General features: G+C 40.5%; 1 protein-coding gene across 1 annotated transcript; it reads left to right on the forward strand.

Moving 5' to 3' along the window:
• The first annotated feature begins 29 nt into the window (after positions 1 to 29).
• On the forward strand, positions 30 to 6,241 carry LOC124253590. The gene is made up of 7 exons (XM_046687397.1): positions 30 to 44; positions 112 to 183; positions 1,009 to 1,100; positions 1,543 to 1,610; positions 3,309 to 3,368; positions 4,576 to 4,681; positions 5,286 to 6,241. Exons 1-7 carry the CDS (start codon positions 30 to 32, stop codon positions 5,776 to 5,778), a joined length of 906 nt encoding a protein of 301 aa, XP_046543353.1. The 3' UTR covers positions 5,779 to 6,241.
• Positions 6,242 to 16,753: the final 10,512 nt, after the last annotated feature.

Raw genomic sequence — 16,753 nt, forward strand, 5'->3', positions numbered from 1 at the left:
GTTGTTTAACGCCACAGCTTCCTAGCTATATGACTGTCACACAGGTAAACCTGATCATGGTATTATGTCATCAAATCGGAATATTAACATATACCTTATGGCAAGGACTAGTATTGCAAACAACTTCTGCCCAAACCATCCTGTCCCAAAGACCCTTTAGGATCTCAGTGCTCGAATCATGGGGTGAGCTCACTAGCGTTTGATAGAAACATTTAGAAAAGTGTGTATGTTTGTATGAATGACAGTTAGACATTGTTTTCTTCTGTTATATTTACTTGTTTGGGGGTAATAACAACACTAAATCTACAATTAAAACCTAAATGTCTCAAAAAGGACAATTTTAAAGGTTGCAAACAACCGATTCTTCAATTTCTAACCTGAACAAGTGTTTGATCCATGCTCATTCTCTTGGACTCTAACCGCCTCCGTGGTGTAGTGGTTAGAGCGTCTGCCCGGAGAGCGGAAGGTCGCGGGTTCGATCCACGGCCGCGTCATACCAAAAGACGTTAAAATATGGTACTTGTTGGTCCCTGCCTGGCGCTCGGCATTAGTGGGTACAACAAGGACTGGTCGGCTCGGAGTCAGTAGAATGTGTCTGAGTGGGGTATTCATGCTTCACTGTGGCATGGTATCTCAGTGGGCTAGCACTATAAAACCAGCTTCAGTCTGGGCTAGTACAAGCAGCCGCACATACACATACACACGCATGCACGTCGTCATATGAGCGAAATATTCTCAAGCACGACGTTAAACCCAATCTCACCTCACCTCGCCTCACCTCTTGGAAGCTGTAGTTCAAGTACGAACGTCTCATTTATTTTTGAGGGTTTATTGTACTTTCTCAAAACGTTAAACCAAGTCAATCCTTGTCATTCATGTAGTGCCTAGATTATATCATGTTGCAAGTGATGAGAACAAAAAGCTGTCCCGGAACTTCCACATTCCACATTTCCGGTAGCTTTGGTGGGGAGGGCGTGGTCTTCATATCATATATCATGACTTTTCCAGGTATGCACCAATGACAACACCTGTCACTGTGACGACGGCTATACGGGGGCGGACTGTTCCCAAGTGGGCGGGGTCACAAGAATCAGACCAAGTTAGAAACATTTTTTCATGCATTATATACTCGTTGTTCTCTTTAGGTGTCAAAATGTATTTCTGCCAAGGTACCATTGGCATGAGGAATTTCACCATTCAGATATGACCAAACGCTTACTACCACTATGCCCATGTTCTCGGAAACAGAGGATGGAATATCATATTTACAATCCGCAGCAGTGGTAATTTATTCTCTTCTTAATGCATGTTGCACAGTACCTGTTATTGATAAGGCCAGAAACCCAGAAAATAAAAATATATAGAGGCATTTTCCCGAACTCAAGATTTCAAAATGAGTCCCATGAGCTATTGTAGTGCACGTTTCTAATAAAAGCATTGATATAAGGTGTATGCATATAAAGGAGTAAGGTTATGGACATTGCTCATTCACATTCACTATTCTGTACAAAACCATAACAAGGTTCAACAGACTAAACTCCCTTCCTCGAGCTCATATCCAGTACACCGGTATCTCAGACACCGAGGCTGTCCTCACAACCTCACAACAGGTACCTATAGTGACACAATGTCGCCAGTCAATTTCTACTCATATCACCTAGAGGTTATATTCCATTACCTTCCAGTTGATAACTCACGTTAATATCTCCTCCAGTTGATATCACTCACGGTTATAATTAATGAGTCTTCCAGTTGAGCATTATTCCAGTTGTATCACTCACGGTTATATCTCCATTTACCTTCAGTTGATATCTAATAAAAGATATTCACGGTTATATCTATTAAGTTGATGTATGTTATATCTCCATTAAGTTGATACTCACTCACGGTTATATCTCCATTACCTTCCAGTTGATATCACTCAGCAGTTGATCATGGACATTGACACGGTTATATCTCCATTACAGTTGATATCACCTTCACGGTTATATCTCCATTCACATATCACTCACTCCATTATTCTGTACAAAACCATAACAATGGTTATATCAACCTTCCAGACTACGGTTAACTGATTGATGCCAGGATCACCAGTTTCCTACAATCTTCGTTTATTGTTAGCAGGTTTCATAGCTCAAATTGAGATTAGGGAGCTCATTCCAGTACAATGCCCGGTATCAGGTTCCTTCAGGCTCCTCCCAGTAGGCCGGTATCTCGGACACCGTGAGCCCGTCCTCGTATTTTATGTTTATTAGTTTCCGAGTTAGATTGCAATTCATCGGTCCGATTTTGAGCCAAACGGACTATAGTGCTGCGTTAAACAGCAAACACAGTCGGGGGTCACTAGAATCTGATCAAGTCTAAACATTGTTATCTGCCAAAGGTATAACTGAAAAAGAGGAGATTCAACACTCATCTAAGGTCACTTAACATTATTGCAAGCATGACAATGATAACTGAGGATGGAATATCAGATCACCATCTACTGAATTTCGTAATTTATTCCTGGAACACTGGTCTGAAACAAGTTTGGTTTCTCCTTCACAACGAAGGAAATTGTATGTCTCTATAGTTTAAACTGCCCAGACGTCCATGTTTGAAGGTGGCTAGACTGCAACAAAGAAGAAAGGAACAACCGGGAGACTTCTATGGACAAACAACATCTTTATTATTGATATGAGCGACTTTTCAGTGTAGCAACCAACGCTGTGATCAAGCAAGTGATATTCGCTTGATGATGGCGTTAGTGGCTACACCGAAACGTCGCTCATATCAATAATGAAGAACTTGTATATCCATAGAGATCTTGCCGTTGTTCCTCACACCAATTCCTAAATGCCAGTGAAAAAGGGTAAACAGGCAATGGCTATTCGATTGCGACGTCATTTATACGGTCATCATTGGCATATTTTTTGTACCCCAAGATTGCAGTATTTCTGTGACCGTTTTCAGTCTAGTATCCTTTTGAGAGCGTTTGTATTTTTTCATCAAATCCAAGTTTTATTGCTTCTTTTATTTCGACAGACAGTTTATTCAAAGATTGACATTCATATACATTCAGAGGTGTCCCGCCAATGCAAATCATTAACTTCAGTGTGGTCTTAAGTCATTTTCAAAGTGTGTGTGTGTGTTTGTGTGTTTGTTGCTGGTGTTGTTGTTGTTGTTGTTGTTGTTCGAACCCCCTGAAACCCCCACTGGATCCGCCAATGAGTCATTACTCTGAAACAGTTTGTTTACAAAACATATGTACCATGTGCTAGATGTAATAACATGCATGTAGGTCTTTCTTACAAACTACTTTCTTGTAGGTGTCTCATCCAGTACACCGGTATCTCAGACACCGAGGCCGTCCTCACAACCTCCAACAGGTAGCTATAGTGGCACACAATATCGCCAGTCACATTTTTACTCATATTCACCTAGTATCGGTTACAAAAAAAACTCGCAAAAGATGTATTTATTCTATTTAGAAGATATATGGGAGACATTTGTGATGACATTTTTGAAGTCATAAGTAGGTCAAGAACGAAGCTAACAGAGGACACAGAGAGTGCTCACCAATCAATTGTAATCAGAGATACAACGGCCAAGTTCAAACGCGACCTAGCTGACATAAGAGGGGAGCTTGTGCAAGAGATATGCCAAAAGACGTTAAAATATGGTACTTGTTGGTCCCTGCCTGGCACTCGGCATTAATGGGTACAACAAGGACCGGTCTCGGAGTCAGTATAATGTGTCTGAGTGGGGTATTCATGCTTCTTGCGGCATAGTATCTTTAGTTAGCATATAAAACCAGCTTCAGTCTGGGCTAGTACAATCTCCGCACATACACATACACACGCATTCGATATGATGAAATATTCTCACGGTTATACCTCACCATTACCTTCCAGTTCATATCACTCACGGTTATATCTCCATTACCTTCCAGTTGATATCACTCACGGTTATATCTCCATTACCTTCCAGTTGATATCACTCACGGTTATATCTCCATTACCTTCCAGTTGATATCACTCACGGTTATTTTCTGACTGATGCCAGGATCACCCTTAGTTTCCTACATTTGCATCTGTTTATCTGACAGTCTTAGCTACTTAGAATCCCCTACCCCCGTACTCAGTTTACATAGCTTGACAAATTGAATTGAGGATACTAAATCATTTTACAAATTTGTAATTTTTTATTGTGTAAATATAGGACCCCAGCACCCTGGACTTGTACGAATATATGCGTTAAATGTGTAGGGTGGTCTGGCTCACTAGGTTAAGTAGATGTTATTGTATCACAACTGCTTGGATCGATGCACTTGTCAGTCATTGGGTTGTCTGGTCCAGATTCGATTGTTTACAGACCAACATGTAAGTGCAACATTGCGGAATGTGGCGTTGAACAAGGGAACAACAATGTCAGGTGTAAATTGATTTAGAGATTGGCTTTGACAACAAATTCAAAACGTTCCTTAAATTCTGAGAAATGCACAACCATTGGCGTAAAAGAACGAATCTAAATATAATGTATTTCCTTATAAAGAGCCGGTAGAATGGGCATATTAATACATGTTATATTATCTAGATCACAGTGTTGAGATTGTCTGCGGAGTGATTGGCAGCCTGATAGTGCTGGGAGGAATCTGCTTCTTTGTCCTCTGGAGATGTAAGCGGCCAAAGACGTTCTGGAAGTAAGTTCAATATCTATGAATCTTTTTAGAACCTATCTTATACCTACGCTGTGTAACCTCTATCTGGTTAGAATTGATCTTCAGAAGCACATGCCTGTCGTAAGAGGCGACTGATGGGGTGGTCAAGACTCGCAGACTTGGTTGACAATGACCCTACCACTAATCTTTCCCATGAATTTATATTCAGTGCTTCAGGATGAATTATTTTGGACACTATTTGGAAAATATCATTAAATATATATTTACTTTTCGTATTTTAACACTTATCTAAGGTCACTTAACATTATTGCAAGCATGAAAATGATAACTGAGGATGGAAATCAGATCACCACCTACTGGATTTCGTATACTTTATTCCTGGAACACTGGTCTGAATTTATATTCAATACTTCAGGATTAATTATTTTGGATACTATTTTGAAAATATCATTAAATATATATTTACTTTTCGTATTTTAAACATGTTTTAACTGTCAAATCTCAGTTCAGTGACATCATTCATGTCATGATGTCGTTCATCTGCCTGAAAAAGATTTGTTTCCATAACAACGATAAGTGGCTACTGTCATAAATAGTACTGTCAAAACGCTTGGTGTTGTTGCAGGTGGTTAGACACAAAGTTCGGCCACAATTCTACCTCCCCACAGAAGGAGCCACTCCCTGCCTGGGGTGTACACGGGGGGAAGGGAGGTGGGACACCCTCGCACCCATCCTCTGGAGGTCAGCCCGGGGGTAAACCAGGAAAGGCCATTCCTGGGGCACGACCTGGTCAGGGTAGACCGCCCGGACGCTCTCCCAGTGCAACCCAACACGTGCCCCCAGGACACCTGCCCAACCATGGCCATTCTCAAGGTCACGGTCACGGAAAAGGTCACATGACACAAGGCCACAAGGGACATAATCCTGCAGGCTTGTCTGGTAGCCAAGGCAACTCAGGCGGACACGGTAACTTCCATGGACGTCACAGCTTAACTTCAGATTACGGATCTCAGGAATCTCTTGAATCCATTCAATTATACCGCGACACGGGACCTTCGCCGGGTGCTATCCAAGGCGAGGTGACCATGACTGCCCCAAGACGACTGAGCAGAAACTAATGAAGGAGTCAGTCTCACATGTAGGGTGTCACGAGTGATTGTAGTATCGATACATATCCCACGACCGTAAGTTCATGAACGTTAGAGAAACGAAACACCATCAATACACACAACACTTGCTCCAAATTCGAAAAATAAATAATAATAATAATAATGATGATGATGAGTATTTATAAAGCGCTGTATCCATCCACAACGTCAAAGCGCATAAAATGTGAGAAAAGGTAAGCGTAATGAAATAATGGTATGAAATAAACCTATGAATAATAGCCTGAATTAAGGCCTATGGACGATAGTAGGAGATAAAGTCTATATATAAAGGATGAATAGTTCATCAAAAATATCTGTATTACCTGTCCAGTCTAAGTAAACTTAAGCTCAGTATTATATAAATATTTCAAACTGGTGCTTGCAAAATATTGCGCATCCGCCGGTATACAACTACTGGAAACTCTCAACATCGTTGGGCTTATGCAATGACATAGCTCGTAGAGATGAAACACCAGTGAGCGGAGCTTATACGCACTCGCTGAGCCAGACAACCGTCTTGCCATGCAGGCGTCATAGGGCATTGTTTCGAGATCGTGCTTTCGAACAAAATCACATTACATTACGTAAAAGGGTATTATGACGTATTTTTAAAGTTTGTGGTGCTGTATTCTAAAGGTAGGCCAACCTACTTTGAAGTCCAAGTTTACTTACACTGTAATAATCATGTTATCTGCACAGATACAACGACTGTAACATGTTTTAGTGACAGGTATTTGTAATCATCATTACATGTTCTTGTGGCATGTGTTTATATTTATAATTATCGTTCGTGTCTTGTCGATATCGTGTTGTGTGGATCATGCTACATGTTCAGTCTCAATGTCACCATCTTGCCCTACGTATGAAGACGACATATACAGTCAGCCATTGACGTCATGGATAGACAAGAATGATGAGTGAACTTCTATTACTATAATTACTTTGGTAATATATGGATCAGGGAATGAAGCTGACGTTTTGTAGGTGTGACAAGACTACACAATCCATTAAAACTCATACCTGTTATCAATTTGGAATGGGATATCTGATTATGAGAACATTACAGCGAACATTAACGGCAATAATTCCCGGTGTCCCACACTACGACGAACGTTTTCAGAGAACGGGATGTAGACGATTGTTTAAACGAGAGAGTGTATCAGCTTAATTCCAAAGATTAAGAAAACGCACATGAGCTGGCCTTTCAGTGGTGACGAAATGGAGCCTAAACTGCTCGATATTCTTGTCTAATATCTAATAAAGCTTTTCATAAAGTGTGACTGGAAATTTGTTCTTATTAAAATATGGTACACGACTTGTAACACTGACAGTGTTTGAGGCCCGCGAAGATTGGGGTTAGAACTGGCCTTCAGCAACCCGTGCTTGTCCTATCAGGAGGTCAATGACTTGGGTCATGCATTTCATCACTGCCCCAATCTCGTAGATCTGTGCTCATGTTTTCAATCACTGGATTGTCTGGCCCAAACTTGAATATGTACTGAACATCATTGAAAACGCACCACCTGTAAATTTTGAAATATGGTAATAGGATTGTTTTGAGAGTGAAAATGAACGTTGGAAATGTTGTTAATAACACAACAGACAATAAATAATGCTGTACAGTAAAGAACGGATTGCCCGAACACATCATGGAACAAATCACATGACAACAACAAAATTCATGCACAACACGCACGAAAAGCACAAATTGCATGCGTAAAACATGCTGATTAGGGGTATAAATGACCGTCGGCAAAAAAACGTTCTCGTTTTAGCTGATCCTCCGCAAGTAAAGTTTATTTTGCAATGCCAAGATTGTCACCAGAAGAACGAGAACGGGCATTGGGCATGTTGCAGGTTGGCACATGAAGCAGGATTATTGCCAGACGATTTGGTTGCCATCATTCCACCATCATAAGACTTGCCAACTAGTACCAACAAACAGGAACCACCAGGGACCGCCAACGTCCTGGCCAGGCACGTGTTACCACCCCTCGCCAAGATCGAGACATTGTTCGGCGCCATATTCGGGATCGTACGTTGCCGGCTGCCAGAACCGCCAACGCTGCCCAAGGCCGACGTGGTTTGATAGTGCTTCCATCGTCCGACGTCGTCTCCGTGCGGCAGGATTATGGTGTCGACGCCCTTATGTTGGACCCATCCGAACTGATAGACATCGCCGTGAACGCCGACGATGGGCTGAACAGCATCGTTTGTGGTTGTTACGACGTTGGCATGATGTTGTGTTCTCCGACGAGTCACGTTTTCACTTGCGAAATGATGACGGGCGTCTACGGGTATGGCGTCGACGGGGAGAACGTTACCATCAGGACTGTGTTGTGCAAACAGATCGGTGGGGTGGAGAAAGCATTATGGTGTGGGGAGGGATCAGTTATCATCACAAAACCGCTCTGGTAGTTTGTCGTGGCAGAGTGAATGCCCTTTACTACCGTGACACAATTCTTCAGAACAACGTTGTTCCCTTCTTTAACCAACATCAAGATCTGCAAACATTCCAGCAGGACAATGCTCGAGCGCACACTGCACGTGTTGCAACACAGTTTCTGGCAAACAACAACATTCCTCTACTTCCATGGCCTGCATTGTCACCAGGTTTGTCTCCCATTGAACACTTGTGGGATTACATCGGCCAACGCCTCTCACGTCGCCCACAGATCAACAACCTTGGGGAACTTGAGAATGGAGTGGAATGCATTGCCTCAAAACATTATTCAGAGACTTATCAGTTCAATGAGGAGACGTTGCACAGCTTGTGTTGCTGCTAACGATGGTCATACACGTTACTGTCTTTCCAATTTGACTCCATCTTTCTTTCATGGTCAGCTGAATTAAAACTTCACTGTTTTGCTGGATTGGTTCTTGTTTCTTTTCTTTACCTATCATTGGACTACAAAAGTATGTAAAATTTACACCGATTGCTCATTTATGCTCTTGGAAATCCAAACTAATACAGGTGGTGCGTTTTCAATGATGTTCAGTATATATACTCGCCACAAACAATTAAGCAACAAGTATTATTTTCAGTATAATGTTTTTATCAATCTCGATTGCAAGTTTTGGCGACATGTTACTGAAAGGTACATTTTCAACGAATACATAAACTTTAGTAATAGTTTAGTGATAGTGCGCTTATATGGCGCTCATATCCAGGCACAATGCCTGCTCACGGCGCTACGTATATTACTATCCCCGGTCATAGGACACTATCGTACTTTCCGTTATTTATCAACTCCCTGGGGATTGTACAGCCATGCTTCCTGTTAGGCGCAATGAACTAAACACTCACATTACCAGCATATCCTCACGGGTACCCATTACACAGCTGGGTGAACTGAAACAATGTGGATATAAGTATCTTGTTCAAGGATACTACGCAAATGTGCCCGCCTTAGTGACTGTCAAATTGATTTATCTGATAACTTTGATAACATCACCCTAACACAACCAACCTCAGAAACAGCATGCAAAATGTGTGGCAGGCACGTGCTCCGCACTTCACAAATGGGCTGCCAGTAAGAAGAATCTTTTAACCATAACATCTGAAACATGGTTAGATGTCACTTGACGCCAACAGAGGTGGCTCGAGCAGAGGGGTATGTCCCATCCTGACGTCACAAATCATTTTAGTGTTCACCGCAGCGTGATTTCAAGAGGGTGACTCGATACCACCAAACTGGACAGGTCGTCCAAGGATCACAACTCCTCGAGAAGATCATCATTTGGCCACACTCGCCCGGAGAAACAGGTTCACCACGGCCAGATCTATCCAGAATGAACTGCAGAGAGTTTCAGGAAACAGGGCTTCAATGAGGTACAGGCTTCATGCTGAAGGTCTAAGGTCCAGAAGACCCGTACAACGCATTCCCTTGCCTGCATATCATCGCCAGCTGATGCTTACTTGGGCAAATTAATACCGTACTTGGAGGGTCAATCGTTGGCGGGACTTCAACCATGGTAGGGCACGTGCCTGGAGAAACAGCGATTAACGAAATGTCAACTGTGCAATTGCTGAACACAATCATTACGGTGGTAGAAGTTTGATAGTATGGTCTGACATCTCTGAGTTGGGCAGAGAACTGATCTTGTGGTCATTAGACGGGGTACCATGACTGGTGTACAGTACAGGAATGATATTGTCACACCTGTAATCATTCCTCTGGCACAACAAGCGGGTCCTAACTTGATCTTTATGGATGATAATGCCCGTCCACATCGAGCAGGAGTTGTTAATGATGTTCTTCAGATCATCACTCATATTGACTGGCCTGCAAGGTCACCTGATCTTAATCCCATTGAACAGGCTTGGGACATTCTTGGAAGTCGTGTTTACGGTCTCCATGTTCGCCCCCCAGACTCTGGATCAACTTGAACAAGCGTTACAGAGAGAATGGCAAAATGTACACAACAGCAACTTGACAGACTGGTTTGGTCAATGCCAAGACGTGTAGAAGCTTGTATTCGTGCCCATGGTGGTCACATGTGTTACTGAACACGGCTTCACTGTCCAAAACAGACTTGATCTTTCATGTGCACATTTTGCTTGACTGTTTCACGGGTACATGCTTTTGATGATTTGTAAGTCTGTTATTGCTCAATACCTTTTCTTATCATTTTGTTTATCGTGTGTACATACGTTTCACCTTTCTATTGCATCATTCCATGATTTGCAATTTCAATAAATGAAAATGTAATGAGACAAAAATTCATGTTGCTGAACTTTTTGAGAGGGGTATATGTTGAATATTGTTGAGACTGGCAATTTCGCTCAGAGATCCATGTGCGGTTTTCTTTCTTCGTAGCAGGGTATAAGAGATTTATTCTCGCTCACACAGCTTCTTCCCTCCCAGGCGGTATACATAATATTTTATCAAAGTCCAATCCGATTTCAACATTCTGACATGTAGGTAAGATACAGCTATTCATCACAGGGGAAGGGATACATAGGGCTACTTCAAATGCAATAGATATCCAATGTCCATTCTGCAATTTATCGCAAGAAGATGAGTACCATGTATTACTTATATGCCCGAAATATTTAGAAATTAGAGAAACATATTTGCCTTATTTTTTCTATAACCAACCGTCGAGACAAAAATTCTGTATGCTACTTCGCACAGAAAATACTGACTTGTTGTTTAAGGTAGCCCTTGTGTTGTCACATACTTATGTTGAGAGAAAAAATGTAAATTGTGAATGGGTGTTTATGGATTTATTGATGTTCCTATGACTCGCGTATTTACAGGTTGCGCATAAATGCACTGTTATTATTGTACACATGTACTATTGGCCTCAGGGCCACATATACAAATAAATATGCCTGTCTGTCTGAAGGGGTACATATCTTAACCACTCACGGAAGGCATGACTTGACTCTGTTCAATGGCGCCATCTGGCAATCAAACTGTTGGTCCATTCAAGCGAAAATGGGGTTTCAAGTGGAAGATTGTCGTAGTGATGGTTGTTTAACACCACACTCAGCAATATTTCAGGCATATCGCGACGGGGCTGTAAATAATTGAGTTTGGACCAGACAATCCAGTGATCAGCATTATGAGCATCGATCTACGCAAATGGGATAGGAAGTGAGCCTGACCACCCGATACCTAGTCGCTTCTTACAAGCACGGGTTACTGAAGACCAATTCTAACCCATACTTCTGTACCAAAGTGTATCCATGCATTTGTGGCTGCTTGTACAGGCTATGTTGGTGCCATAGCACTAACTCATACCTCTGGGAGTGCCACCTAAGAGTGAACATCCACATCAACCCTGCTTGTCGTAAGATTTGTTTATTAGTTTATTGTTTAACCCCCACTCTGCAATATTCCAGCTACATGACAGCGGTTTGTAAATAATAGTCAGGACCAGACAATCCAGTGATTGACATCATGAGCATCGTCCTATGCATCCAGGTACGAGTGTGAACCAAGTTTCAAGATCTTGTTTGTCGCATTACCAATTTCTAACCCAGATCTTCACAGATTCTTGTCTTAAGAGACCCGTGAAGATCCGGGGTAGAATAGGTCTTCAGCAACCCATTCTTGTCATAAAAGGCGACTATGCTTGTCGTAAAAGGCGACTAACGGGATCAGGTGGTCAGGCTCGCTGACTTGGTTGACACATGTGATCGGTTCCCAATTGCGTGCACCAATACTCATACTGTTGATCATTGGATTGTCTGGTCCAGACTCGATTATTTACAGACCGCCGCCATATAGCTGGAATATTGCAGAGTGCGGCGTAAAACTAAACTCCCTCACTCACTCTTGTCTTAAGAGGCGACTAACGTGATGGGGTGGTCAAGCCTGGTGGCATGGTAGACTGCATGTCATCCCATCTCAAATGTCTGTATGGATGCCCATGATGTCATATACAGAATTATCTGGTTCAGCTCGATTATCTAAAGATGAAATGAATGAGTGCCTGGTTAATTAACATACAATTTGTTTTGCAAACTTGAGTGAGTTTAGTTTTACACCCACTCAGCAATATTCCAGCTATATGGCTGCGGTCTGTAAATAATAGAGTCTGGACCAGACAGTCCAGTGATCAACAGCATGAGCATCTATGCAATTGGGAACCGATAACGTGTCAACAAAGTCACGAGCCTGATCCGCCTGATCCGGTTAGTCGCCTCTTACCACAAGACTGTGTTACTGAAGATCAATTCTAACCCGGATCTTCATGGGTCTTTGCCACTGGAGAGGGTGAGAGACCAGGAAAGCCTGCACTGTTGGACAATGATTTATTCTGTCTGCTGATACACAGGATGATTGTATAGAACTTATTATGACAATGAAGGTTCATGTACACATGTATATATACAAACATCACACAACAAAGGCTCACAATAGACAAGTAGTAGCTTTAAATAACAACTGGCTTTCAACAAACTCATATAACACTACCATTATTCAACAAATTCTACTGCATTCAAACAAATTGAAATAGATTCGATTTGCCAAATTTTCCTGCACTTAATTTAAAGCTTGACAAAAACTTAAAAACTGTTCTTAAACTTAAAAACGATTTTCTTAAATATTTAAGAAATTAGTGTCTACATAACTTATTCCTTCAGAAATTAACACATTGTCACTGGATATAAAGTACATCTTTAGAAAAACTAAATATTTTTGTAAAGTAATAATAATAATAATAGTCCATTTATATTGCCCATTTATCCATGCACATTGCATGCTCAAAGCTGACATATTACACTACCTATGAACTTAAACCAGAATGTACTGTCCCACAGTCCAGTAACACCTGTAGTATGTTCTCTAGTATTTTCTATATTTAAAAAGTAGCATACCGCAAGGTAACATTTTCACATCCTCTCTAAAATGAGATACTACCTGCATTGTCTAAATAACTGGGGTTTCCATAAGCATTATTAGAAATGTGAAATGTTTGAGCAAAATATTCTTAGATACTTCAAAGAGAACACTGAAGCATGAATCTTTGAATAGAGCGGTTCAAGATTAGTTGTAAATGTCAAAAATGTTCATACATAAACATGGACCAAATAGTTATATGAATAAATTTTACACTTAGGGACCGTTCATAAATTATGGTGTGTGTGCATGTGTGTGTGCATGCGTGTGATGATTTTAAAGGGGGGACACCCATTTTGTTCTGAGAGATAGGAAGGGTCAGCAATTTTGTACATAAAAATATGATTAAAATTATGCTTAGAAATTATGGAAGGGGGTGGGGTGGGTGGGTGTGTCATTAATTTTGTACATGACATGCAGGGGGGTCACTTATTTTGTACATAAGTTTTAGGGTGTGTGTGTGTGTGTGTGTGTGTTTCCATTCACATTGTACCTGCTTCTCCATAAAAATCACCATCACACACCCCACCCCAGCCATAAAGTATGAACGGTCCCTTACATTAACACTATATAACAGTTCAAACTAAACAGTGAACAACATGTGTTAGTTTGTTGGTGTGTTGTTTTGTGCTGCATTCAGCAATATTCCAGCTATATGGCAGACTTTTATTATCAAATCCTATACTACTTTGTGGTAGATCAGTTGCTCTATTGAACTTAATCACACAATTTCCACTTAGTTGTTAGTTTGTTAGTCCTGAGAAGATGCATAAGTTTAGTCCTACTAAAACATTGTCTCATCATTGGTAAGGGTTCAATGTTAAGATTCAGCTCCAGTTTCCAGTAAAAGATTTCTTGAGGTTAAGCTTCTGACAGAAGCTGACAGGTAATTTTAAAATGCAACATCAACCAAAACGTCAGGACAAAATGGTAAGTTATGCAGTAATTGGAAATCATATTGTTTGTCATCGAAACAGCAATTAATTGAAATCAAATATTCTTTAGTGAATAATCCTATAGTGTTCTACTCAAAGGAGCATTGTATGACACGGAGACAAATGAGTTGGTTAGTGAGATGAGTTTACACAGCTGTAGCGGTATTTACGTTATATCATACATCAGTTTGATGTGAGAGGAAACCTTGAAGTGAACCAGTTCTTAAGTGTATACACTAGTGTTGGGAATTGGTTAAAATCTCATAATTGATGATTGGTTCAATACAACCAACCAATCATCAAAAATAATTGGTTAGCATAATTTATCAAAATTTCCTTTTATGTTTGTTAATGGACAAAAGTTTTGTTGGTTTTTTTTCAAATTGCATGCATTTGCAAATTTCACATCTTAAAAGGATTACTAGTAGGTTAGGAACATTAATTTCCTAGAGTCTTCAAGATAATTCAATCATGACTTGGAACAAGCTTGTAGTGCTTATGAAATATAAATTTAATGACACAGACAAAACTAACCTTGTGAAAAATTGTTTGTGTTCAATTATGAGAAAACACAATCAATTGCTTGGTTGTTGAGCCACTGCGACCAATCTACGATTATTTCAATTAATCGGACCACAACTAGTATACACCACTGTTGAAACCCAATAGCAAACTTACAGGGCTGACAAACCTCAAGTCAATTCTGCGATTCAAACCCATGAACAAAGGTGTCTGCCACACCTTAGAGTGCAAGCCTGCAAAGCAAACTGGAACAGCTTAGACAAATGGAGTTCCATACTCTCATCAAATTACTGGAGCTGAAAGATGACCTACCGTATGCTTGATGACTTGCACCCATTTACCCATGCATGTACAGATACTGAGATTAGTGTCTTATGTGCAACTGGGATATTGTCTCTATGAAATAAGGGTAACCAATAAGTTTTAGATCAATTCGCACAAGCAAAAAGTAACTGTCGTTTAAACAATTTGAAGTTTTCAGTGACGCTCTCAACCTTAAACATTAATTAGTAGTTAGATAGATTTAACCACTAGGCTACCCCACCGCCCCTGAATTTGAATGACTACAACTGCCAACATTCCAGTGATTAGCTCACCCTCAAACATTAAATAGTACTTACTACACAAACCCACAATGCAGGCTACTTTAACCATAACCAAGTATAAATTATGTGCAGTTGCTTCCAAATATGAATGTGTAAACAATAAAGAGAGTTATGATGAGGTAATATAGCTTTGAGTGGAAAGCAGATCATGTCAACATGTAACAGTAAACAAGAAGTCACTGGGCAATAAGCTAAAGAATCACAGCCAAATGATTTTCACCTGGAACATCTGAAATAGTAACAATGGCTTTAGAATAGTAAACACTGTGACAACTATCATTCCACAGCCTAATAAAGATAAACAAATACAGGTGAGAACAGATGGAGAGTTAATTACAGGTGAAAACAGGTGTAAAGATAATTACAGGTGAGAGGACCACAACACAACAGGTGGGATGGTCGAGCTGATTCAGGAAATGCATTCTTATGTCATTTTCACAAAATTATGTATTCATGAATCCGTAGTAAAACTAATGTAGATCAACTAGAGTAGTTTTAAAATATCTAAATTTTAAAGGCGTTGAGATATTAATTACCGACTTGAAAGTAGTGTTCTTTCTTTGTTGTTTAATACTGCACATTGTAATTTTCCAACTATGGGATGGTGACCTGATGAATCTGGACCAGATAATCCAGTGACTGACAATACAGTCGAACCCCAATGTCACAAACTCAGTTGAGATGAATTCTCGGTTGTGTCAAACTCATTTCTCGGTCCCTGCCCATTTCCTTATATTTATCTTTATTTCTATGCAGACGGATGTGTCGAACACTGGGATAAGTCGAACTGTTCCCTTGGTCCCGACGAGTTCCACACAACAGGGTTTGACTGTATGTGCAAACACATGACAACCTAGTATGACCACCCACTCATGTAGTCTCCCCACATTAAGACTGACTGACTGAGTTTGGTTTTACGCGCTTTTAGCAATATTCCAGCAACATCACAGCGGGGGACACCAGAAATGGGCTTCACACATTGTACCCATGTGGGGATTTGAACCCGGGTCTTCGGCGTGACGAGCCAACGCTTTAACCATTAGGCTACCCCACACACACCCACATTAAGACCAGTTCTGATCTGGACTCTACTGGGGTCTGACTTGAAGTAGTGTGATATGATTTATTGACGCTAGAGATATTACCAGCATGCTTTCCTAAATTAGCTCGACACTTCATCATTCCAAAACATTTACAAAATAACTAAATATGCATTCACAAGACACATGTAATAATATATACATCAACATTGCACATACGTATCTCATATAATCACATTTAATAATGGCATTAATACATCAGGAATGCTTCAAGAAGAGAATACTTTATCTAGTCTAGTTTTCATTCATACATACAGATTCATACTGTGTAAGAAAATAAACACCAACCATCGTTTCCTGCATGCTAATATGGACATACTCGTACCCAGAACTCATAACACAAGCTAAGATCTGTGATTTTAAAATATGATTTAAGAGAATTAACATTGTGCATGAATAACATCACTGGTTGTGCTATATGTTTGATT

This window comes from Haliotis rubra, unplaced genomic scaffold, assembly GCF_003918875.1.
Source record: "Haliotis rubra isolate DU_JTF1 unplaced genomic scaffold, ASM391887v1 Scf546, whole genome shotgun sequence".
NCBI lineage: Eukaryota > Metazoa > Mollusca > Gastropoda > Lepetellida > Haliotidae > Haliotis > Haliotis rubra.

Coding starts and splice junctions, on each gene's coding strand:
- LOC124253590 (XM_046687397.1), top strand. Junction 1,101..1,542: donor GTCACAAGAATCAGACCAAG/TTAGAAACATTT, acceptor GACTAAACTCCC/TTCCTCGAGCTCATATCCAG. Junction 4,682..5,285: donor CGGCCAAAGACGTTCTGGAA/GTAAGTTCAATA, acceptor GTGTTGTTGCAG/GTGGTTAGACACAAAGTTCG.